The sequence below is a fragment of the Otolemur garnettii genome, unplaced genomic scaffold (assembly GCF_000181295.1).
Source record: "Otolemur garnettii isolate 467f Iridium unplaced genomic scaffold, OtoGar3 scaffold00016, whole genome shotgun sequence".
NCBI lineage: Eukaryota > Metazoa > Chordata > Mammalia > Primates > Galagidae > Otolemur > Otolemur garnettii.
This window is the reverse complement of record NW_003852411.1, coordinates 1,939,364-1,964,283: the sequence shown is the minus strand read 5'-3', so window position 1 is coordinate 1,964,283 and position 24,920 is coordinate 1,939,364. Positions and strand designations below refer to the sequence as shown.

At 37.0% G+C, this 24,920-nt stretch overlaps 2 protein-coding genes across 2 annotated transcripts in view; one reads left to right on the top strand and one right to left on the bottom strand.

Moving 5' to 3' along the window:
* The window catches only part of TROVE2 (TROVE domain family member 2), a 31,285-nt gene extending 24,819 nt beyond the window's left edge, over positions 1-6,466 (top strand). Inside the window, exons 6-9 of the mRNA XM_012802706.2 lie at positions 1,726-1,842; positions 2,930-3,043; positions 4,298-4,444; positions 5,795-6,466. Coding sequence (XP_012658160.1) covers positions 1,726-1,842; positions 2,930-3,043; positions 4,298-4,444; positions 5,795-5,947 — 531 coding nt within the window. The 3' untranslated portion in view covers positions 5,948-6,466. The remainder of the gene's footprint in view (positions 1-1,725; positions 1,843-2,929; positions 3,044-4,297; positions 4,445-5,794) is intronic.
* Positions 6,467-15,263: 8,797 nt separating this feature from the next.
* GLRX2 (glutaredoxin 2) lies at positions 15,264-24,908 on the bottom strand. The gene is made up of 4 exons (XM_003785602.3): positions 24,764-24,908; positions 20,404-20,467; positions 16,718-16,894; positions 15,264-15,547 (listed from the first exon to the last, which is right to left on the bottom strand). The coding sequence occupies exons 1-4, from the start codon at positions 24,871-24,873 to the stop codon at positions 15,413-15,415; spliced, it is 486 nt and encodes a 161-aa protein (XP_003785650.1). The 5' UTR covers positions 24,874-24,908; the 3' UTR covers positions 15,264-15,412.
* Positions 24,909-24,920: the final 12 nt, after the last annotated feature.

Below are 24,920 nucleotides of genomic sequence, written 5' to 3'. Positions count from 1 at the left end.
GGAGGTTGCTGTGAGCTGAAATGCCATGGCACTCTACCCAGGGGGACAGCTTGAGGGTCCTGTCTCAAAAAAAAAAAAAAAAAATTTCTTGCTGTACAACAAAAGACTAGTAATTCAGCAGCAAATTAATTAAAGGATTTTAATCCTTTTTATCCATCACAAGTAATACTTAGGCCTAGCATGCAAAGGTAGTTGAACATTATGAAAACCAATCAGTATAATACATCACATCAGTAGAATTAAGGGACAAAAACCACAGGATCACTCAATTGATATACAAAAAGCATTTGACAAAATTCAACACCTTTTCATGATTTAAAAGATAACTTGATAAACTAGGAATAGAAATGAACTTCCTCAAGATATGATAAAGGCCATAGATTTAAAAAAAAACTAAAAAATAGCTACCATATGTTCAGTAGTGTAATATTGACAGCTTTCCCCCTAAGATTAGGAACAAGACAAGAATGCCCACTTTTGCCATTCCAATTCCACATAATAATGGTAGTTCTAGCAATTAGGCAAGGAATAAAATAATAAGACATCCAAATTCAAAAAGAAGAAGTAAAATGATCTATGACCTCAGATGTTATGATCTCATGTAGAAAACCCTAAGGAATCCACAAACTATTAGAGTTATAAAATGAATTCAGCAAAGTTACAGGATACAAAACCAACACATAAAAATCAGTTGTATTTCTATATATTAGCAACGAACAATCCAAAAAAGAAATTTAGACATTTTCATTTATAATCACATCAAATAAAAGACAAAAATAAATTAAGAAACTGCAAAGTTTATACACTGAAAACTATAAACCATTACTGAAAGAAATTAAAGAAGACAAACAGATGGAAAGATATCCATGTTCATAGTTTTCAGGACTTAATATTTTTAAGATGACAATATCCTGTTGATACAGATTCAACATATCCCTTTCAAAATCCCCGTCTCACCTTACATATGTAGTCAATTGATCTTTAATGAGGGTACCAGGATGGTTCAACAGGGAAAGCACAGCCTTTAACAAATGGTGCTGGGAAAAGATAACCACACCAGGTTATATTTTGGTTATACTTGGTGAACTTCCTCAACATATGATAAAGGGTAGCTTAGGTTGGGTAACTAATAACAAAAAAGCAGAAAATAACAAATATTGAGAAGGACATGGAAAAACTGGACTGTATAATTCTAGAGGTGTCTAAAATAGGGAAATTTATAAATACAGAAAGTAAAATAAAAGTTGCCAGACACTAGGTAAGAGGTGCAAATGGAGAGTTATTATTTAATTAGTACAAGTTTCTATTTGGGATAATGAAAAAGTTTTGTGAATAGATAGAGGTGATAGGTTCTCAACATTGTGAATGTACTTAAGGCCGTAGAACTACACACTTGAAAATGGCTTAAAAGGATGGATTGTATATTAACCTGTATTTTACCATGATAAAAAAATATTTCTTGTTAGATATTCTCATCTTCAATGAGGAAAGATTTAAAAAATAAGATAACTTCTTTAAGTATTATTAAATACATTTTATTATTTCCTTGTAGTAAGAGCTAACCATTTTTAAATAATTTTCAATTAATTAGGATATCAAAAATCTGAAGGCCTTTTATCTTAGAGTCTTTTGGATGAAAGATAATGAATATAATTTGTTAGAAATTTAATCTACTTAAAATGTCTGTGATTGCTTTTAATGAAAATTGTTTTATTTTCTCTTTAGACAGTCGAGCCAACTGGAAAGCGTTTCTTACTAGCTGTTGATGTCAGTGCTTCTATGAACCAAAGAGTTTTAGGCAGTATACTAAATGCTAGCACGGTTGCTGCAGCGATGTGTATGGTAAGAACACTTAAACCAATTTAAAAAATGTTTACTGTGGAGCAAAACTAGAAAGTTAGATATGATTAAGGAGTATATATTCACATAGTTATGTCATTTCATTTTATTTACCACTTCATTTTGTATCTAAAGATGATTTTGTAAAGCCAAGTTGTAAGTGTATTGAAAAGCATGTCTAAAGAATAATCAGAATGGAAATTTAAATTTTTATAACAAAAGATTAAATCTTAGTGGTATTTTTGAGGCAGTAGATAATGCATAGAAAAAGTATTTAATGATATAAAAGATCAGGGAATTAAACCAGTATAATGGTACATACATATAGTTTAGCTACTCTGGAGACTAAGGTGGGTGGAGCATCACTTGAGCCCAGGAGTGAAAGACCAGCGTGGGTATAGCGAGACATGGTCAAAAAAGCAAAACAAAATAAACAAAAAGAAAACCCACCAGGGAGGGAGGCGCCTGTGGCTCAGTGAGTAAGGCGCCGGCCCCATATACCGAGGGCAGCGGGTTCAAACCCAGCCCCGGCCAAACTGCAACAAAAAATAGCCGGGCGTTGTGGCGAGCGCCTGTAGTCCCAGCTACTTGGGAGGCTGAGGCAGAAGAATCACCTAAGCCCAGGAGTTGGAGGTTGCTGGAGCGACTCCGCTGCACTCTACCGAGGGTGAAAAAGTGAGACTCTGTCTCTACAAAAAAAAAAAAAAAAAAAAAAAAAACCCACCAGGGAAGAATAATGAGTCAAGAGACTTGACTTCTACCCTGACTTTGTCACAGAGTAGCAAGCAGATGAATCGCAGGCAGACTTTTTAGCTTCTTTTTTTAGCTTTTCTATGGCTTTATTTCTTTAAAAATGAAAAGAATGTATACTCTGTTTTCTTCAAAGAATTATTGTGAAAACCAATTTCTTTGTAAGAGTATATGAAAGTACTTTAAAAGCTATGCTACTGTTGCGATATAATTCTACAACATAGTAATACAAATTTAAAAATAAACATTGTAATGTTTTAAAGATAAAGTTGTATGATATCAAGATATGGTATTTATTTCCCCCCAATTTGCTACAAATTACTACCATTGAATTTTTCAGGTTGTCACACGAACAGAAAAAGATTCTTATATAGTTGCTTTTTCACATAAAATGGTACCATGTCCACTGACTACAGATATGACCTTACAACAGGTTTTAATGGCTATGAATCAGGTAAGAAACTGCTAAGTTTACTTAAATTAGTAAGTTTAGCAGTGCAGAAGTGTTCCCTTTTCTCCACATCCACGCCAACATCTATAGTTTTGGGATTTTGTGATGTGGGCTAATCTTACTGGAGTTAGATGATATCTCGAAGTGGTTTTAATTTGCATTTCTCTGACGGTGGGAATGCAAACTAATACGTTCCTTTTGGAAAGAAGTTTGAAGATCAGTTAGGGATCTAAAAATAGACCTTTTGATCCTCTATTAGGTATATATCCAGAAGACCAAAAATCACTTTATAACAAAGATATTTGCACTAGAATGTTTATTGCAGCACAATTCATAGTTGCTAAGTTATGGAAGAAGCCCAGGTGCCCATCAACGCATGAATAGATTAATAAATTGTGGTATATGTACACCATGGAATTATGCAGCCTTAAAAAAGATGGAGACTTTAAGCTTCCTTTTATTGTTTCCATGGATGGAGCTGGAACATACTCTTCTTAGCAAAGTACCTCATGAATGGAAAAAAAAATATCCAATGTACTCAGCTCTACTATGAAACCAATATATAAGCACCCACACTTCCATATGAAAACTATAACCCAACTACAGCCCAAGATGAAGGGAAAAGAGGAGGGGGGAGGGAGGAGGTTAGATAGAGGGAGGGTCATTGGTGGGACCAGACCTATGGTGCATTTTACAAGGGTGTACATGTCCAGTCTACTAAGTGTAGAGTATAAATTGATGAAAGTTTTTCAAGTATAATTGATGAAAGTATTTCAAATTATATATAAAACCAGCACATTATACCCCATAAATGCATTAATGTACACAGCTATAATTTAATAAAAAAAAGTAAGTTTACTTAATACATATGTATAATTTGTATACTGATTTTATATTGCTGTCGTGTAGTACTAATCTGTAAGAACAAATTGTTTTATCCTGATTTTTCTCATGAGAAGCACAAAAACCAAAATCTCATATGCAGGCTTTTGAAGGCCTGTAACTGGTACGTCAATGCTAAACAAAATGATAATGTAAAAAATAGTACTTTAATAGCCAGGCATTGTGGCAGGTGCCTGTAGTCTCAGCTACTCGGGAGGCTGAGGCAAGAGAATCGCTTTAGCCCAAGAGTTTGAGGTTGCTGTGAGCTATGATGCTATGGCACTCTACCAAGGGCAACAAAATGAGACTGTCTGAAAATTTTAAAAAATATATATATTTTAAAGTATTATGCTTATTCATTTTTTTCGGAGTTAGATTCCAGCAGGTGGAACTGATTGCTCTCTTCCAATGATCTGGGCTCAGAAAACAAACACCGCTGCAGATGTCTTCATTGTATTCACTGATAATGAGACCTTTGCTGGAAGTGTCCATCCTGCAGTTGCTCTGAGGGACTATCGAAAGGTAAAATTTAATTCTAATATTGTTCTTCATCCAAATAATAGTTCTCATTCACCATGTTTTTCAAAAAATGTTATTAACAAGTCAGGCCATGGTGGCTCATATCTATAATCCCAACACTTTGTGAGACTGTGGGGGAAGATCACTTGGAGCCACACATTCAAGACCAGTCTGGGCAATATAGTTGAGACTTTGTCTCTATAAAAAAAGTAAAAATCTATGAGTTTTGCTAAAGGACTATATAAAACTAAGGCAAAACTATAATCTCTGTTCCAAGTTTTATGGACAAATCTGTGTTTTTATCAGTGTCCTCCAACTGAGCTTTCTAAAATGTCATAAATGTTTTATTATGGTAGCCACTAGTCACATGGGTCTATTAGTACTAGAAATGTGGGTAGTCCAACTACCTGTAGAAAGAGAAATTGATGAAGCACAGTGGTTCTCAAAGTGTAATTTCTCTTCCAGCAGGCTTAACATCATCTGGGATATGCAAATTCTTGGGCTTCATTACAGAACTGCTAAATCAGAAATTCTAGGGGGTGGGGCTGAGTTTCAATAAGCCCTCCGAGGGAGTCTGATTCATGTTTAGTTTGAGAACCACAGGTGAGGGAATAGAATTTGGAGTACAGATAGCTTGATTTCTAAATCCTGAGTCTTTCTCTTTTACTGACTGCACCTGAACAATTTTTTTAACTATCTACATCAAGTAGATAATAGTACTTATAGGGTTGTTACAACAATTACATTAGATCTAATTAAAGAGATCATTGTAGTATTTGACATAGGATACCGTCATTGTTGGTTTTTCTCAAAAACATGGTTACTATGCATTTTAACCTTACATGTTGCTATAGAGAGCCAAGTTCTTACATGGTACATGTATATATTGTATATAGGCCAAAAGTTGATAATTCCAGAGGGATATTTCCGTATATGCATATTTGTATATGCCCATGTACACTGCTCTAGCATTTGATATGTTGATAAAAATATCTGGCACCCCTGAATATTTTGATAAATTTTGTAAGTACAGAGTCCCTGGTCTGCCAAAGAAGAAGTAAAAATGTACAACAGAGCATGTACAACATGTACAACATGTTCTTAACACAATTCTATTTTCTATTCTTCAAAAGTTCACACATTCTTCTGGCTTTAGAAGATTGATCAAAAAAGAAAACAAAAAGAAAAATGTCTTTTCTCCCCTCTTTTTTTTCCACAGTAATATGAGGACACAAAACAATAGTCTTTGTAATAAAAAGCTATAGGAGAGATACTAAGGTATTTTAATTTTTGAGGGTTTTTGCTTTTCTTTTACATGTAAGTTTTAATATATTTTTGGATCTTTTCCTACAGAAAATGGATATTCCAGCTAAACTGATTGTTTGTGGAATGACCTCAAATGGCTTTACCATCGCAGACCCAGATGATAGAGGCATGTTGGATATGTGTGGCTTTGACACTGGAGCTCTGGATGTAATTCGAAACTTCACATTAGATGTGATTTAACCATAAGCACCAGCATGATCTTAGAGCTCCATTGCCATCAGTGGTCTCACTATATATGCAGCTACTTCCCAACTTATCTCAATCCAGTGAAAGATGATGGTATAGTATGTGCATAATGCGAGTTACCTTACCAAAAAAAAAAGATGATGATGAGCCCAAAGTCCTGTCTACGAAACTAGCTCTTGGGAAATAGTTTCATGATACTGTAGCTTCCTCTATCTAATAGAGAACTTTTTGTTAATAGACAATGTAAAATAGTTTTGCTTTGGTGAATTAATACATTTGTACTTAAAAAAGGTGAGAGCCAAAAGTGTAATTCCATACCACGTCACTTGTTTGAGAAGTGCTACAATTTCTTAAATGTTTTCATTGGGAAAGGACAGCTTTGATAATGTCCAAATACTCTGAAATGCACTACTAGACCATGTACTGTGATGGAACATGAAACTCATCTGCAAACTTTTATGGTAAGGGGTAAAAAAAAACTAAGACATTAGATTAAATTATTAATGAGTTTTACAGATTCCTTTCAGAGTTTTCTAAGATCACATAAATAACAGCGTTCTTATTCAATGAAAAGATACTTTATTTCTAATGTTTTACTTGCACTTGTAACATTACCATTAACCAAAAACATAATGGCAACCCCTAAGAAGAGACTATTTGTGTTGGCAGAATACTATTTGTTTACTTTTTTGTTTTGTTGTATTTTATCTCTGTGAGTGAGGGGTGTGACTTGATAGTGATTTATAGCCAGATAGTAACACATTCCTTTTTTAAATACCCTTAAATAAAAATAACATAATATGTTTCAAGCATTTAAGCCTCCTATTCTAATTTTGAAAGTATAACAATTAAAATGTCAGCTATAACCAGGTTAGCTTTTTCCCTACACTCAACTATTTTTCTAGTCAATTGTAAAGGGGTTTTAGATATTTTCTAATTGTAACATGTTATTGTCCTATCCATGTTCATTATTCATTTTTATGGCAAAACATTCTCTTTTGATGATATAAGGACATAATAAAGCAATCTAGGTCCTTCAGATATGAAAGGCAGTTTTTTGAATAGGATATTATCTAATCAGTGTATAGGAAATTCTTTTGTTTTATTTGTGTGTATTAAACATCTCTTTTCATTACACTAAAGTGCATTATTTTCTTGAGCAATGTGTTGAAATGCCATTACCTTTGCTCATATTTTTATTATGGTCAGCTAAGGTAGCTTACACTTAAAACCTCAGTTGTATTTGTTGTCTTTTAAGTAGTAATTGAAGATAGTTTACTAAGGGTTTAGTCTGAGCCCTTCTCACTGTGTGAAAAGTCAAACTCTAGTTAATGTAAATTATAGCTTTTAGGTGCTTGGGGGTTAGATGTTTCATGAGTTTCGAGGGAAAGGGTGATTTTAGTAGTATGAGTATTCTGTTTTATGGGAAGTTTGGGCTCTGGGAATGATAAGTTTTTCCTTTCAAAACTTATTTGACATATTAATGCTGACTTTGATACGTACCCATTGTATCAAGGCAAGTGGTGGCAGTTTTTACCTGAGATATTTCTGGTCAGCAAAGCTTGCAGTACTCCTTTCCTCTACAAATACACAATTGTGTCTGATGTTACTCTGTTTTTAACCTCTGTCAGTCATTGAATTTTATCTGTTAGCTACTTTGATACACTAAAATATTATGTTCAGACTGAATTTAAAAGGTTAAAGAACCTAATAGAATTTTACATAATAGTTCTTGAGTTCTTTAGGTAATAAACCCAAGACCTTCTGAAATAAAAAAATTATAACATGATCTAATTTTATTCCCAATATAAATGTTAAATAGAATATGGTATAAAAATTTATTTCCTTCAATTACATACTCTTTCAGTAATACTTTTAGACAAAGATACCTAAGGGTTAATATTAAGTCCATCAGGGTAATAAGATTAGGTGTAACCTTTCTGAAGCCTTAGCTAGGTCTAATTAAATGGATTAGGATAACATTTAAGAAAAGAAGAAAAATACTAAAAGAAACCACCACAGAAGGTAACTTTATTTTCAAATCATGAACATTAGAGCTGGAAGAAACCTTAGAAAATTAAAAAATAACATTTTAATTTTGGTTGGAGATATCAGGTCCAAGATAGAGTATGATCGTAAAGCACTAGGACATAGAAATCTTAGTCTTTTCATTCTCCTTCCAGTATTTATTGAGAATGTCCTCAACATGGGAACTCTCTGACTCAGAAGAGTAGGGGTAAAAGAATTATTCAAGACTTTTCTTACATAGATATTAGGAAATAATGTATATACATGATTGCTTTAGGAGTAGAAAAAGATTGTGAACATGTATAATTTTGTTAATTCATAGTAATCCTCAAGCACAATTAAGTTTTAATAACTTGTGTTCCTATATAACATAGTCTTATAGAACAATATAAAATAAAAACTTTACCTCATTATGAAGAAAATATACTTTAGTGACAAACAAGGTTTTTTTTTAAATTTTCTCTTATTACTTTTAGTATTACACTACCTTAATAGTTGAGAAAATACTGCTTTTAAAAACAGTCCTAAGAAAAGTAAACTTATTTCCTAGGTAGTATGTAAATATTTCCAGAATATAGTTCTAATTAGCAAAAAAAAAATAAAACTAATCGTCTCACCTCACCCTTTCTAATTAGTTGAAATTTCTTGGAAATTGCATTTATTAAAACATTACTGAGTTTAATTACCATTTATGAGAATCTTAGTAGGGGAAAATCCTGGTGAATGGAATTTAGTATTACCTTTTGGAACCTCTTTTGTTCTATCTAAACTTCAGTGTCAATATAGACAACCAATTTACTAAGTAATTCAATTTTGCTATCTTTCAAAAGTACCATATCTGATACTTGGATCATAGAAGAATCAATGACCTTATTCATAGAAAAATTGAAACTGGGAAGAAGGCTTTCAGTATAAATTAGAACTCCTTTTTTTTTTTTTTAATTAAAAACATTCTTGTTAAGAGGTTATGTTTTGCAAGATAAAATATTTTTTAGTAAAATGTCAAATAGGCCCAATAATGTTTTAAAACATTCCCGTTCAGAGTGGGAAAATGTAGAAGTAAATTTTCACAGCTGAATTACTGATTACATCATATTTTCTGATTAAGAAAAAGGTAATATATTCCAAGTCTAAGATCTTGAAGAGAGAGAGAAAAATTCATATTCTAAATGGGGAGATGCTATTAACAAATATTTGCTTAATCTTTTAAAATAACAGGAAAATCTATAAATGATAAAAATATTTTATTAGTGTTTCTCAGTCATTTTCTGTATTTTGCAAAAACAATATAAATTATTTTGGAATGATAAGGCAGAATTCCTGAGTAAGTTTGAAGGTCTGACAATCAAGTTTAAAGGCTAAATCACTGTTTATTGGACTTATTTTAATTTGGCCTATGACTTTCTTGGTTAGTGATACCCTTTTATAAGTAGGTATCAAAACCAAAATATTCTAGTCTTGTATATCACAGGTTTCCGGTGATTTGTTAAGGCAATATCTCCTCTAAAGAAATATTCAGGCTTGGTACCTACACACTGAAGGTGCCAGCCACATACACTGAAGTTGGCGGGTTCCAACCCAGCTCGGACTAGCTAAAACAACAATGACAAGTGCACAAAAAATAGCCAGGCGTTGTGGTGGGCACCTGTAGTCCCAGCTACTTGGAAGGCTGAGGCAAGAGAATGACTTAAGCCCAAGAGTTTGAAGTTGCTGTGAGCTGTGATGTTACAGCACTCTACCAAGGGCAAAATAGTGGAACTCTGTCTCAAAAAAAAAAAAAAAAAAGAAAGAAATATTCATAGTGTTATACTCAAATATGTACAAGGAATAATTTTAAAAAATGATAGGTTAAAAAATGACAGGTTACTATGTACTGTATGGATTTTTTTTTAGTGTTTCCCTGAGAAGTACTCCCCAATCTCTTTATTCGTTCATATTTTTTTTTCCTTTTAAAATTCCTTTCTTCTGACACTTTTGTCCTCTTTTTTCAAACCTCCACCCAGGTAATAAAACGAATGACGAGAAAATCACCCACATTTAGGTTTGGGAGGAATCGTTTACAGATTACTGTTTGTTTCACACAGATCTAAGATCATATTTATTTCAAATCAATGGGCAGATCCCTTGGAACAATAATTGCATTGATGGATTCACTCCCCAAATGAAATTGTGTTATATAACACCTTTTGTATTAGTTGTTGGCAGAAATTTTATGGCCTTTAATTAAGATCAGTTATTCAGCCATTGTTTGCAATTATAGATGTATCTAGCTATATTGAAAAGAGAAGTGCTCTGCTATTAAGACTCAAAAAGTAATTAACTGAATACTCTTTCAGAAAATAGCATGTCTCCATACGCGTATTTCTGTAATTATAAAGACCACTATCAAAATCTTTGGTATTTCATTGAGCATATATAGATACATGGCTTGTAGCATTAAAAGCCTTGTAAATAACTTGTATTCACGTTTAGTATTTTTTAATTGGTAAATTTTTTATTTGCTTTTTTGAAAATTATGAAGTTAATAAAAAGTTAATTTTAAGGTAGTATTTTCCATGTTGAAAACTAACAATGCAGTTGAACATACTCTTTGAATTAAATGGCACATCTTCTTAAATTCTGAAAATTGACAAGTTATATTGGAAAATGACAGGAATAAACCAGAAAAGAATATGTCACAACATTCTATTGGTAAATTCAAGGTGATTATTTTCAGTGAGAATGAATTTATAAATAACAATGAAAATATATAAAAGCCTTTTCTGATCCTAAAGAGATTTTTCTCCATTTTTCCCTTTTGGTGTCTATTTTATTTAGCCCTGCCATGCATCATGTTGATTTTATGAACACAAGTGATACTTAATTTTTAATTTGAAAATGTTTAGTATGTGCACTTACAAGCAATTATCAGAATGTGTGCTTGAACAAAAAAAGTAGCAAATTAGCTACATTTCTGCTGGTGTCACTTAATAAATACTTTGGTTACTAAGGGTAATGAACCTTGCTGTTTTATAAGATCATTACCCCATGTAAGGTAATATTGTATCAATACATACACTATATTGAAACTTCTGTTTAAATTATTCATTAGGCTCTATTTGCAATGTAAACTATTTAGAATCCATACACAACTAAATTAAAATAATTATATAATTAATGGATAGTAACCAAGAGAGAATGGTTTTGCTGCACTATTATTCTAAATATGGACTCTATATATTTGGTATGGTGTGATTACACCTAACTTTTGTAAAGTATTTGAGTAATATTTTCTTCTTTTTATTGCCAGCTTCTGATAATAAAGAAATTTTCCCAATGGGCTGAGATATGTGAACTTATCTTCTAAAAAGAAAATATTGCCGGGAGTGAGGGAGGAGAGGGTATAATCTAGTTCTACACTGTCCATTTGCTTTATATGAAGGCTTTGATTTCCAAAATTGACTGCTTGATAAATATTTAAATTATACAGAATAATGTCTGCATAGAATAAATTTAAGTATACAAGAGCCTTAAAGTGAAAAAATGAACTTTTTGACTGCCTTAAATATGACTTCCTCCTCCAATTCAGGCATACTAGTTTTTTTCCTTGGGTCTGTTGATTAATTAATGCCTTAATCGTGATCTAATGTTTTTGAAGTACAGAAACTCAAAGAGTCTTTTAGAGCTTTTAATTTTACATAATGAATGGAAATTTAAGTATTAACGTTTAAAACATGATTGTACATTGGTAATTTAAATACTTATTAACAGGATAATCTGGGTGCACTAATGTGTTATACATACATGACTGTTAACATTCTGTGGTTATTTAAGGTTTTTTATTATTTTGTATAACAAATTATCCAGGATGCTGGACTTTATGACTATAATGTGACCTCTAAGGACCAAGTTGCATATTTAATACTGAGTACAATTCAAAAATGATTCATGTTTAAAGGGAACTTTTCAAGACAAAAGGCAAATATTTTGTTTCAAAGCTACAAGCAAATTCATTCCAAGAAGTGTATAACAGTAAAACATCAGGACTACTGCAATAAAAAGTATCTAGGTCAGTGATTTGCTTAACTGCATTCATATTTTTACATCCACTTTACCTTTCAAAGCAAGAATATTTTATAAAACTGAAAGAAAACTTTGTTAAGCAGGTGCTTAAAGGCATATAAAGTTTTATTTATAACAAGTTTATTTCCTTTCCAAGGAAAGGACCCTGAAGGGAGGAGGGCCAGGGAGTTTCCTAGCTCTGCTGATAAACTAATCAATGCTTTGTCAAGTCTTCCAAGTTTTCACTGTAAATAATACACCTAACAATGTGATTGTGCTATTGTCTGAGAGGGAATGAATAAATATACTAATGTGTTAAGTATTTCATGATAACACAGTTTTCACTGATACTATGAAATCTTGACTTTTCCAGCCTTGCAAAATATCCTACTGAATAAATCACTTTAAATATGGAGTACAGGTGGGCACTATGTGAACTGGTTCTGGTCAGTTTATTATTGTAGAAATTGATAGGTGTACCAAATAAACTCTATGCACATCAAATAATTGTCTTCTTATTTCTTTCAAGAAATAGGAATTTGGGGATTATTTAAAGCCCTTAGGAAATAATTTGTTACATTTGAAAAGGTAAAATTCAGTCTCAATAATTAATGTTGGCTTTTGGGGGGAAAATTAATATGATGCTACATATGATTGGGGTACATTGTTTGCAGATGAGTCCTTCACCCAGGAATATTGGCCTACACTCAGGTGTTCCTCCTGCCTCAGCCTCCCAAGTAGCTAGGATGACAGGTACAAGCCACCATCCTGGCTAATTTTAAAATTTTTTGTAGAAGTAGGGGTCTGACTATGTTACCCAGGCTGGTCTCAAATTCCTGGCCTCAACTGATCTCCTGCCACAGCTTCCCAAAGTGCTAGGATTTGAGCCATGAGCTGTGAGCCACCATGTCCAGCCACAATCTTTTCTTTTATTATTCATTTAGTAAAAGTTCAGAAGACTAAGAGGCAGGGTTTATTTCTTCCTTTTTAAATAAAGCCACACATGATAATCTGGTAGCATGATATCATACTACCTTCACTGAAGTTTTGAGCCTTTTGATAAGGTTTCTGTCCTTACTACTGACTTATTTCAAGATCCAGACATCAAGAATCAAACACCACTCACCCCTTCACCCTCCTGTCTTCTACCAATCTAGGAAGAATTGAGAAAAGATATTTCTTTACCGTCTAGCACTATCAACACCACTTTGTGTTTCTATACCTTGAAGTAAACTGCCTCTACACTTGAAACCTAATATGATTAATAATAATATTGCATTATCATTGCATAAATAATAGATGTCTTTAACTCTCTATCATTTTATAACACAGCAAGCATGTAACATTTCTGAAAACATAATGCAAAATAAAGAACTAAAGATACTCCACTTTGTGTTATAATGTATCACATGGGAATGAAATAATCTAAATTCTTGTTTAGCAAGTCTCCTGACTGCAGTTTATGTCCAGGTAGGAAACATCATTGAAAGCAAATGGCCAAAAAAGCTACCAGCTGTCTTTATACTCTTCAGATTTTCTACCAGAAACCATAAGCACTCACTCTTGAAATCCAGTTTCCTTCCACCTGGGAGGAAGAGTTTTTCCCTTCTCAGAATATGGTAATCTGCCCCATGTGACTGTGGGATCAGCTAGGAAAATACATTGTATACTAGGTACTTTAAAAAGTCTTATTGATAAGAAGTTAGAAACATGACTTGATTTAAAGCATTTTCAGGCCGGGTGGCTGATGCCTCCTAGCACTCTGGGAGACCAAGCCAAATGGATTGCTTGAGGTCAGCAGTTCAAGACTAGCCTGAGCCAAAGCAAGACTCCATCCCTACTAAAAATAGAAAAAACTAGCCACGAGTCACGGTGGGCGCCTCTAGTCCCAGCTATTCCAGAGGCTAATGCAAGAGCATCTCTTGAGTTCCGGAGTTTGAGGTTGCTGTGAGCTATCATGACACCATGACACTACCCAGGGCAACAGAGTGAGACTCCATCTCAAAAAAGTATTTTCAATTATTTCAAAATAAGACTTCCTACAGGATAAATCTTGTTTGCTAAGTGTATCTGAAATGAATACAGTTTGAATAGTATTCCCAGTCAACAGAATTGTACACTATCAACATCAGAAATGACTTTAGGGACATTCAGTCTTAATTCCCATCCAATACTTGGTTCCCTAGGTAACATTTCCAACACCCATTCCAGAAGGTAGAACTCTTCAGCTCAGAATATAACTCAGGCACATTCCTAAACTGTTTCCAAAGATCATCTTCCTGAATTGGCTGAAATCTTCACTTTAATTTCTACTTAGAGGTACAATTCTGTTCCCTGGAACTACTGAGTCATTAAATGAGTAATTTAGCTTTTCTCTCTCTTTTTTATTAGAGACAGAGTCTCATTTTGTCACCGTTGGTAGAGTTGGTAGAGTGCCATAGCATCACAGCTCACAGCAACCTCCAGCTCTTGGGCTTAGACAATTCTCTTGCCTTAGCCTCCTAAGTAGCTGGGACAACAGGTGCCCGCCACAACACCTGGCTATTTTTTGTTGCAGTTTGGCTGGGGCTGGGTTCAAACCCACCACTCTCGGTATATGGGGCCACATCCTACTCACTGAGCCATAGGCACCACCCTTGAGACAGACTCTTGTTGCCCTTGGTAGAGAACCCTGGCATCACAGCAACCTCAAACTCCTGGGCTTAAGTGATTCTCTTGCCTCAGCCTCACAATTAGCTGGCACCCACCTCGACACTGGGCTGTTTCTTTAGAGACAAGGTCTTGCTCTGACTCAGGCTGGTCTCAAACCTGTAAGCTCAAGCAATCCACCCTCCCTGGCCTCCCAAGTGCTGGGATTACAGGCGTGAGACACTATGCCCAGCTGTAATTTAGCTTTTTCAGATAAATTTCATCCCATGCTACAAATTTAATACACTTCTATTACTCTACAAGTACAAAACGGGAAGGCTTGTGACAATATGGTACGAGATATCCCTACCTAGTCCACAACTGTATCAGTGAGAGGAATTTAAATTCTAAAGAGAAATCACACATCAGTCCTTACCACTGAAAGCTATGAACAGTAAGGAGTTAACTCCTTCTGAATACATAAGAAATACAGGATTCCAAATGCTTATCTTGTAGTGCTCAGTTGTGAAAATTCATATGTAAATTCCTAACAAAACACATGTGTTTCCTTATCTTTAAAATACCATCCCTTTTGCTCAAGAATTGTCAAGAAGATGAGGTCTCCACTGCAATTTATTATTCATTATTTTTACATCTTTTTCATGAAGAGAATATTTTTAAAATACCCTTATTTAAAAGACAGTCTCAGGCATTATTGCTCCAAATAACTGACATTTACTACCAAAGTTCTGAGTAAGAATGTCACTGAGATTCTTTCCTCTTACTTTTTTTTAAATAACACTGATGAACTAATGGAAGCAATTTCCCTTCTTGGTGAAGCCTATGAGTGTCAGTTGCACCTCCAATAAAAGTTCCATTGACAAATATTCTTGGAACCTATTGGACAAAAAAAGGTTGATTAGGCATTGCCCACATCAGAACTGGAAGATCATTTCACAGAACAATAATAGACATTCACACTGTGGGTACCTCTATGAGCCAGGCACCACACTAAGCTCTTCCACAAATTCTCCCTTTCAATCTATACAACCCTTGAGGTAGATATTATTTGGGACAAAAATCAGGCCCAGGAACTTGCCCAAGGTCACAGTGATAAACGCAGTAAATGACAGAACTGGGATTCAAATCCAGGACAATTTAATTCCAAAACATTTTTTCCTAATCACTGTGATATATAAAAGGTAAACTAAGCAGTCTAATTATTAGTAATGTTTAAGCGCTTAGGTGTCACTTGGTTTATTTTTTTTTGAGACAGTCACTTTGTTGCCCCAGGCTAGAGTGTTGCTAGTTCACAGCAACCTCAAAGTCCCGGGGTTCAAGCAATCTTCCTGCCTCAGCCTCATAAGTAGCTGGGACTATAGGCACCCAGAACAAAGCCCAGCTAATTTTTCTATTTTTAATAGAGACGGAGTCTGAACCTTGCTCAGTCAGGTCTCAAACTCCAGAGCTCAAGCAATCTTCCCACCACAGCCTCCCAGAGTGCTTAGATGATCGGCATGAGCCACCGTGCCGGCCTACATTTGTTTACTAAAGGGGAAGAGTGGACTATGAACTTCCTCCAAGCACATATAAAGAAGAAGGAACATGGCAACACTGTATATTTTTCTGATGATTCATATTATAGACAAAACTACAAATGTCAGGAGTCTTAAAAACATGGAGTATTAAAGCACTCCTATTAGCATAGTACTCGAAGGCCAAGCCCTGGTCTGTGTTGTCCAAGTAAAGGGAGGAAGGATACTTGTATCCTGAAGAACTCCAAGACGACATTCAAGCTCCATAGACAAGCTCTGATGACACCATTACCCGACTTGTTCCAGTGAAAACACAGATATATACACCCATACACACAAAGTAAGAATAAAAACAAAAGGAATTAACTCTGCTGTTTCCTATTCTAAGAATCAAGTTCCCAGATCTGTAGTCTCTTCATCAATATAAGATAGTCAAAGGATAGCTCATTTTCCTATACCTAAGAGTCTAAGCTCTAGGGAATCCAGGCCACAAGCTATTAAGGAAGAATAGCACCATGGAGTGTATACTCACAGTTCTGGCACCAGTCATTTTGTAAAGAGCATCTTGAAATTGGCTTCCATATTCAAGCATGTCCAATTCCACCACTTTGTAATTAACATTCATGTCATGGAAAAGCTTTTTTGCCATTTTACAGTAAGAACAAGATGTTTTTGAGAAAATCACTACGCAATGATCAGAAATTGTTTCCTAAAATCAAAAAAAAAATCACTTTAACTCTACACATTACCTAAAATATCATAATATTCTATAAAGGGTATAGATTTTTTAAAGTGTTTTTTTGTTTGTTTTTCAGAGACAGAGTCTCACTTTATTGCCCTTGGTAGAGTGCTGTGGCATCACAGCTCACAACAACCTCCAACTCCTAGGCTTAGGCGATTCTCTTGTCTCAGCCTCCTGAGTAGCTGGGACTACACGTGCCTGCCACAACGCCCCCGATTTTTTATTGCAGTTTGGCCGGGGCCGGGTTTAAACTTGCCACCCTCAGTATATGGGGCCAGCGCCCTACTCACTGAGCCACAGGTGCCACCCGAAAGGGTGTAGATTTTGAAGTCTCATGATTCAGGGCTCAAGCTAAGTCTCTATCATCTGTTGTCTCATGTGTAGACTGAGGATATTATTCATTTGAAAGGGATGTTATTAGGAAAAAATCATTTAAAACAGGTATTACCTGGAATAGAATAATAAGGATAATAACCATAGCAAATTCATATTCAGAAACATTTCTGTATGCTAGCCATTACTCTCAACATGTAACCAGCCCATTTAAACATCACTACAGTCCTGAGATAGGTCCTATTATTACCACCACTTTGCAGACGAGGAAAGTGAAGTACAGAGGAAGATAAATAACTTGCTCATGTCCTCAGCTAACAAGCAGGAGAGCTGGGATCTGAACCCAGCAAATCTGGCTCTGCGATCCAGGTACTTATTCTCTGATACAGTACTTCTCCAATACTCAGTAGGTGTTCGGAAGCAGTTAACCCCTTACCTGATGCAACTTTTAATGGTGGGAGATGAAGTGTGAGCTCTCTTTAAAATATAAGCCTTTCACTAATCCAGGCATAAACCTCAGCATACTCTTCCACTGCCATCCCTTCCTATATCTTTATAGTGCAAAAGCTGTTACTGTATTTATAAGGTATTCTTGTACCATTGGTCCTAGAAAAGCTGCTTCTCGAAATGCTGAGTCAGTGACGTTGAGACAGAGGTCAAAGAGAGTACTTTTAAAAAGCTTTCTCAGATGATTCTTATGTCATCATCCTGGAAGAGAAAGAAACCAGTCTCCAGGCCTTTACTGCAAATCACCATGAGATTTTGCTATGCATGTGCATCACCTGTGAAGGTTATTTTGTTTTGTTTCTTGTTTCCAGATAGATCAATGCCTATGTCCTTTACGAAATATTGAATGGTTAGGTTCACTAGCCAGGCATTTTTCTCGTCTGTTCTTAAGTGGTGGATGTCACAGCAGCATCTTCAAGATGAAGGCAAAAGAACACAAAGTACAGTACCCATATAGAGTACTTATGATGTACCCACCCTTGGGTGTCAGAAGGGTCCTAAAGAGTCTAGCTCTCTGCAAGCTGGTCAATTTTTATTCTTTCCCCTTCTGCTTACTCATAATATTTAGTATAAAAGTCTACCCCAAGGAGAGTCATCCATACCAGAGATGTATTAATGAATCCATTTTACAAATGACAAAACTGAGACTGAGATTTATAATACTGAGATTTGACCCAACCCTGCCTCAATACCAAAGCCAGTGCCCTTCCCTCCACCACACTGCTTCACGTTAGAGGCACAAAGAGACCATTATTAGAGAGAGGTGAGCATCTCTGGTGCTGATACATAGTAAAAACCAGGGGTCCTCAAACTTTTTAAACAGGGGGCCAGTTCACTGTCCCTCAGACTGTTGGAGAGCCAGACTGCACAACCCGGGACGAGTTGGCTGCTAAGCAGGACAGGCAGTGGTGGCAAAAATACCCGGCAGGCCAGATAAACGTCCTAGGTGGGCTGCATGTGGCCACGGGCCGTAGTTTGAGGACACCTGAAACACTGACAAAGAGATTCCAAAGTGAGCTGACACTCAAGATGACAGTGTTAGGGTTTCTTGAACCCTCTTCCCTTCTTTTCTGAAGCTCATCTTTATATTTTATGACACTGTTATTTTTATTTTTAAAAAGGCAATTCCCATTACCAGATGTGGTAGTAATTTTAGCACTCTGGGAAGCTAAGTCCAGAAGATTGCTTGAGCTCAGGAGTTTAAGACCAGCCTGAGCAAGAGGGAGACCCCATCTTTACTAAAAATAAAAAAAAAAAATTAGCGGGGTGTCATGGAGCATGCCTATAGTGTCAGCTACCTGGGAGGCTGAGGCAGGAGGGTTGCATCAGCCCAGGAGCGTAAAGCTGCGGTGAGCTATAATGACACCATTGCACTCTACGTGGGGAGTCAGAACAAGAGTCTGTCTAAAAAATAAAAAAAGGCAATTGGCAATTTCCTCAAAATAGATTTCTAGTATTACTGTTACATTCAATGACCGTATGTATAGTCAAATCAATTAAAAGCAAAATTTATTTTTATGTAGTAGTAGTGCCTGGTAAACAAGAGAAAGAAAAAAATGAGTATATCTTATAGGCTGCAAGGGAAGAAAAACAAACATATAAGAGAAATTTTCTGAGGCAGAATTAACTAAGCTTTGAAGTAAAAGAGAAGAAAACAAGAGAACACAGCTGTGTTTAATATCAGCAGTGGCTCACGCCTGTAATCCTAGCACTCTGGGAGGCCAAGATGGATGGACTGCCTGAGCTCACGGGTTCAAGACCAGCCCAAGCCAGAGACCCCCATCTCTAAAAAAAATAGCTGGGTGCTGGGGTAGGTGCCTATAGTCCCAGCTACTTGGGAGGCTGAGGCAAGAGAATCACTTCAGCTCAAGAGTTTGAGGTGGCTGTGAGCTGTGACACCATGTACTCTACCAAGGGTGACAAGTGAGACTCTCTCTCAAAACAGTAAAAATAAAAATACTGAGAGGACTCTTTATGAAGTAACTACTATATACAAGTTTTATGTTGGAGAAGAAAGCTGTTAAACAGCTTCCCAGGGCAAAATCAAATAGGATCCCCAGCTCCAGACAGCTGGACAGGTATCAGCAGTAGACCTGAGGTGAACAGTCAACCACATAGATTCAACTTAGAGGAACTCAACACTTCATCAAGACTAAATCTCATAAGTTTTTTTTTTTTTTTCCCTTGAGAAAGAGACTCACTCTGTTGCCCTAGGTAGAGTGCCATGGCATCACAGCTCACAGCAACCTCAATTTCCTGGGCTTGAGCAATCCTCTTGCCTCAACCTCCCAAATGGCTGGAACTATAGGCGCTTGCCACAACACCCAGCTAGTTTTTATATTTTTAAGTAGAGACAGGCCCTCATTACTCACGCGGTTTCCTGAGCTCAAGCAATCCACCCACCCACATCAGCCTCCTAAAGTACTGCCCTGCCAAGCTAATTAATTTCTATTAACAAAATGATCTAGGACTAGTTACATGGATTATTTTGATAGTATATTTTTAAATGAAAAATAATTTAGTAATTCAGGTGCTAAATTATATCATACCCAGATACTGAGTGAGCATAATAAATGTGTAAAACAATTCTTTTCCCACAGAGAAAAGTTTTTTCCTACATGTCCCACATCACTTACCTGGATCTGGTTCATTGGAGCAGATGTTGACTTCCCCAAAGATGATGACGTACTGCTCCCCATCCTAAAAGGAGTTAAAAGGGTCAGTGGAGTTTACTAAGCATTGACGATAATTCATCACCCGTTCCACTCGAAGAAGATCTTATATACAAATATATCCAAACTTCCAGAATAGACAAAAAATGTACCTTTTGTCAGTACAAAAGGGTTTACTAAGTACTTGTTTACTAAAACCAAAAAGGCCCAGATAATATTCAACTGGTTTTCCAATGCCCTAAATTATTTAATAAAGTTGTATTTACTGTGTTTAAAGCCCATCACACTTTCACTGATGGCCATTAACTTTCAAATAACGTGCCATAGTTATTGGATATATGACCTGACAATTGGTTTAAAAATAGTTTCCATTCTCTTATTAAAACATGCCAAAATTCCATGAATGTTCTGTGAAGCAGAGAACCTAAAAATATTTAAAGATTTTAAGGAAACTAAGGTATCTTAACCACAACGGTTCACAGCTCCAAATATTCCAGTCTATAAAGTGGATACAGTAATGACTCTCATCTCTCAGGGAGTTTTGTAATTAAATGAACTGGAATACAGAATGTAGAACAGTGCCTTACACATAGTAAATGTTCAATAAAGTCCGACATCCCTACAATGATATTTCCTCCTTACTGGGCCCCTCATTATCTCAGTATTCATTATACAAAACCTAGCCATAGAGAGCTTGTAAAAGGAAGGATTCATTGTCAGGAAAATTTTCATTAAAAAACAGATCAGTTTAACATCATCAAATCTCTCTCTTTAGTCCTCGAACCTTTCTTTCCCCATCTACTCATCTTTCTAGGTCAGGCAGGCCCTACAGCATTGTTGGAACAGTACCAAATACCATAACGCAAACTGCACAGTAAAATTACAAATCATACAATAGGATATAAGATATAGCATGGTTCCACAGAGAATCACTCAAATATCTAAGGAACAAAAGAGATTTGAAGCTTCAAATATTTTCCAAAATATCCTTATGATTATGTTGCAAAACTCAAATTCTGACAGAAAAATTTCTCTCTCCAAATCAACACTTTAGTCATTCATTAGTGAATGCATTTAAATTTAAAATTTCTAAAAATATAAAAGTAAGCTAGTTTTTATAACTTTTTTTTTTCACTTTTTTCAAAGGTCCCAACTCTTTTGTAATGACATAACATGAAATCTCAGTCCTGTTTTAAGTGAGTCCACTCGAAATGGCTTTTCCTCGTCTATGCTATCCTTGGATGAGGTACATCTGCGCTGTACAGCAATTTCCCTTCAGTTTCAGCTACCCAAGGTCAACTGTGGTTGCAAACTAGTAAATCAAAAATTCCAGAAATAAATCATTAATGTTTTCAGTTGTAAGTAGCATGATGAAATTCCATGTCATTTAGCTCTCTGAGCCTGGGATGTGGATCTTCTGTTTGTCCGGCATATCCACACTACACACCCCGCCCACCCATGTCACTTAGTAGCCCTCTGCATGTTAGGATCCACTGTCACAGTACGGCAGTCCTTGTGTTCAAGTAACCCTTAATACTTAATAATGACCCCAAAGGAAAGAATAATGATGCTGGTAATTAGGCTATCCAAAAAAGAAGCCCTGAAGTGTTTCCCTTAAGTGCAAGGGTGACTGCACTTAAGGAAAGAAAAAAAAAAAAAATCACATGCTGAGGTTACTGAGATACTTAGTACACACAAATCTTCCCTCTGTGAAATTGTCAAAAGGAAAAGAACTTTGTGCTAATTTTGCCATCACACTTCCACCTGGAAAAGTTATCTCCACAATGGGGAAGTGCTTAGTTAAGGCTTTAAACTTACGGAGACATGAACAGAAAACATATTCCAGCTGATGGCCATGTGCTACACCCGAAAGCCTTGAGCATCTACAAAGATTCAGCAAGGGATCTCTTCAGACAAGAGTTTTATTAAAACAACTGTCCTGGCTTGGCGCCTGTGGCTCAAGCTGCTAAGGTGCCAGCCACATACACCTAAGGTGGCGGGTTCGAATCCCCAGCCCAGGCCTGCCAAACAACAATGATGGCTGCAAGCAAAAAATGGCCAGGCGTTGTGGCGGGCGCCTGTAGTCCCAGCTACTAGGCTGAGGCAGGAGACTCGCTTGAGCCCAGGAGTTGGAGGTTGCTGTGAGCTGTGATGGCATGGCACTCTACCCAGGGGGATAGCTTGAGGCTCCATCTAAAAAAAAAAACTGTCCTACTTTATTGTTACTGTTAACTTCTTATTCTACCAAATTTAAAAATTAACCTTTACCAAAGGTACATATATATAGGGAAAAAATAGTACATACAGAGTTCAATACTATCTGTGGTTTCAAGCATCCACTAGGGGTCTTGGAATGTGTCTTCCAAGGACAAAGGGCGACTACTGATTACTCACACACTTCAAGGAAAGAAGCCATCACCTTATTTTATAACAAAGAAGACTAAGAAAGACAGTAACTACTGCAAGTAAACCTTTTTTTTTTGATACAGAGTCTCAATCTATCACCCTAGGTTAGAGTGCCTTGATGTTACAGCTCAGACCAACCTCAAACTCTTAGGCTTAAGCAATTCTCTTGCCTCAGCCTCCCAAGTAGCTGGGACTACAGGTGCCTGCCACAACACCCAGCTATTTGTTGTTGTTGTTTGTTGCAGTTGTCATTGTTGTGTTTTAGCTGGCTGGGCAGGGTTCTGGTGCTACATGGCTGTAGCAGCCCTAAACATTTTAACATTATAACTACCCTATGTTTACAATCTATTGTTTCTTGCTTCCCAACAGATTAGCAAGAAAATCTGTAAAACAAAAAAAGTCCTGTGTGCTTAACTCAGAAAGGGGTGAGGGCAAGTGAGCTAGGGAGACTGCAGCCAACTTGGGAGGAGGATGCCATTGTAAGGAAAAAGCAGGCTGAGTCCCTGAATCCTAAATCAGAAAAGAAAAGGTTGGGCGGCCCTGGCCTGGACCTAAGCAACAGCTTTGGTGGAGTAAGTGGGCAGCGCTGACCTGGACCCAAGTCGGCAATCTGTATCTGGTTTATCAACTGAGAAAACAAGTCTTTCTCAAGTCCAGCATTTACTGTCCTTCCCAAACCATGTGTCACAGCATTTATTCTTTTTAGAAACCCATTCTAGTGATGGCATTTTTAATTTATTTTCCACAGCACTTACTATCAAAACCAGAGCTCCAGTAGAACTTTAGTAAGAGAAGATTTTCTTGGATAGCGAGAGGAGCCAGAAGGTGCACTTTGAAATTCTACCCTGTTCCCAGACAAACAAAAGAGAAAATTTCTGGAAGGCACCCTTTCCCTTCATTTTCTAGTTGACCTTTGTGAAAGTTTATCACCTATTAAGGAAAGATGCATCACCTGACGACGTACGAAGCACCAGCTATTCATAATACTTTTAAGGAGCGCCTACTATGAGCTAGGCAAAGTCCTATAAGCCCCAGGGACACAAATCAGAAAAAAACACTACCAGATCTCAAGGACCTGTCAAATAGTTGACACCACGTGATTAGCGCATGGCGGGGTGTGTGTGTGTGTGTGTGTGTGTGTGTGTGTGTAACTCTCTAACTTGCAGTTACGACTTCCTACTGTCTTACAAAACTGGCAGGAGCTGCCAGATCAAGGTTGGGAGAGGTCCCAGGAGCAAGGCCTGTGGCAGGCGCGAGGATGCGAACCGACAGGACCCCAGGGAACCGCCGCGCGGGCGTGGGAGGTTGCAGCAGCTGTCAGCGCCGCGGGTGCCACACGCAGCCGCGGGTATTCCAAACAAGGAAGGGCAAGGACAGCTCCTGGTCTAGCCAGAGGCGCTATCAACACAATTGCAGTTGCAGTCCCCAGCGTCAAATCTTTGGCCTTTAGTAGGAATCGTCACCTTCACTTCCTGCGCTAGGATTGCCAGGTTTAACAAATAAAAATGCAGGAGGGCCGATTAAATTAGAATTTCAGATAAATAGATAATAACTCTTTTCGTTTTAAGTGCGTCCAGTGCAATATGTGAGACATACTCAGCTGAAAAACCATTCACTGTTAATCGGAAATTCCAATCTATTAGGGTAGCTTGTGTTTAAGACGTTCACAGCGGGATGGTTCAAGAACACGACTCGTGTTTTCAACCCGATGGTCACAGGAGTCTTAATTAAGTTTACACAACCTAGGCTCGGGGCACCCCTGTCTCCCCACCCTTCCAGGGACTCGCCTTGTCAGGACTCCGGGCCCACACGCAGATGCGGCTCGAACTCTGGCGCCAGAACCAAGGGCCGCCCCAGCCCACCGCTTTATGCAGATGCCGCCATCCCGCCCGGCCAGCCCAGCCTGCTCTGCCCGTACCCCGCGGCCGCCGCTCCCGTAGCTCCCGCCGCCCCGCCGGGCCGGCCTGTCCAGCAGCTCCGGCTCCGAATAAGGCGCACCCCGACCAACGCCGCGCTGCGCCAGTACATGGTCCGGTCCTGCAGCAGCCGGCAGCCCACAGGCTGGTACCGCGGCG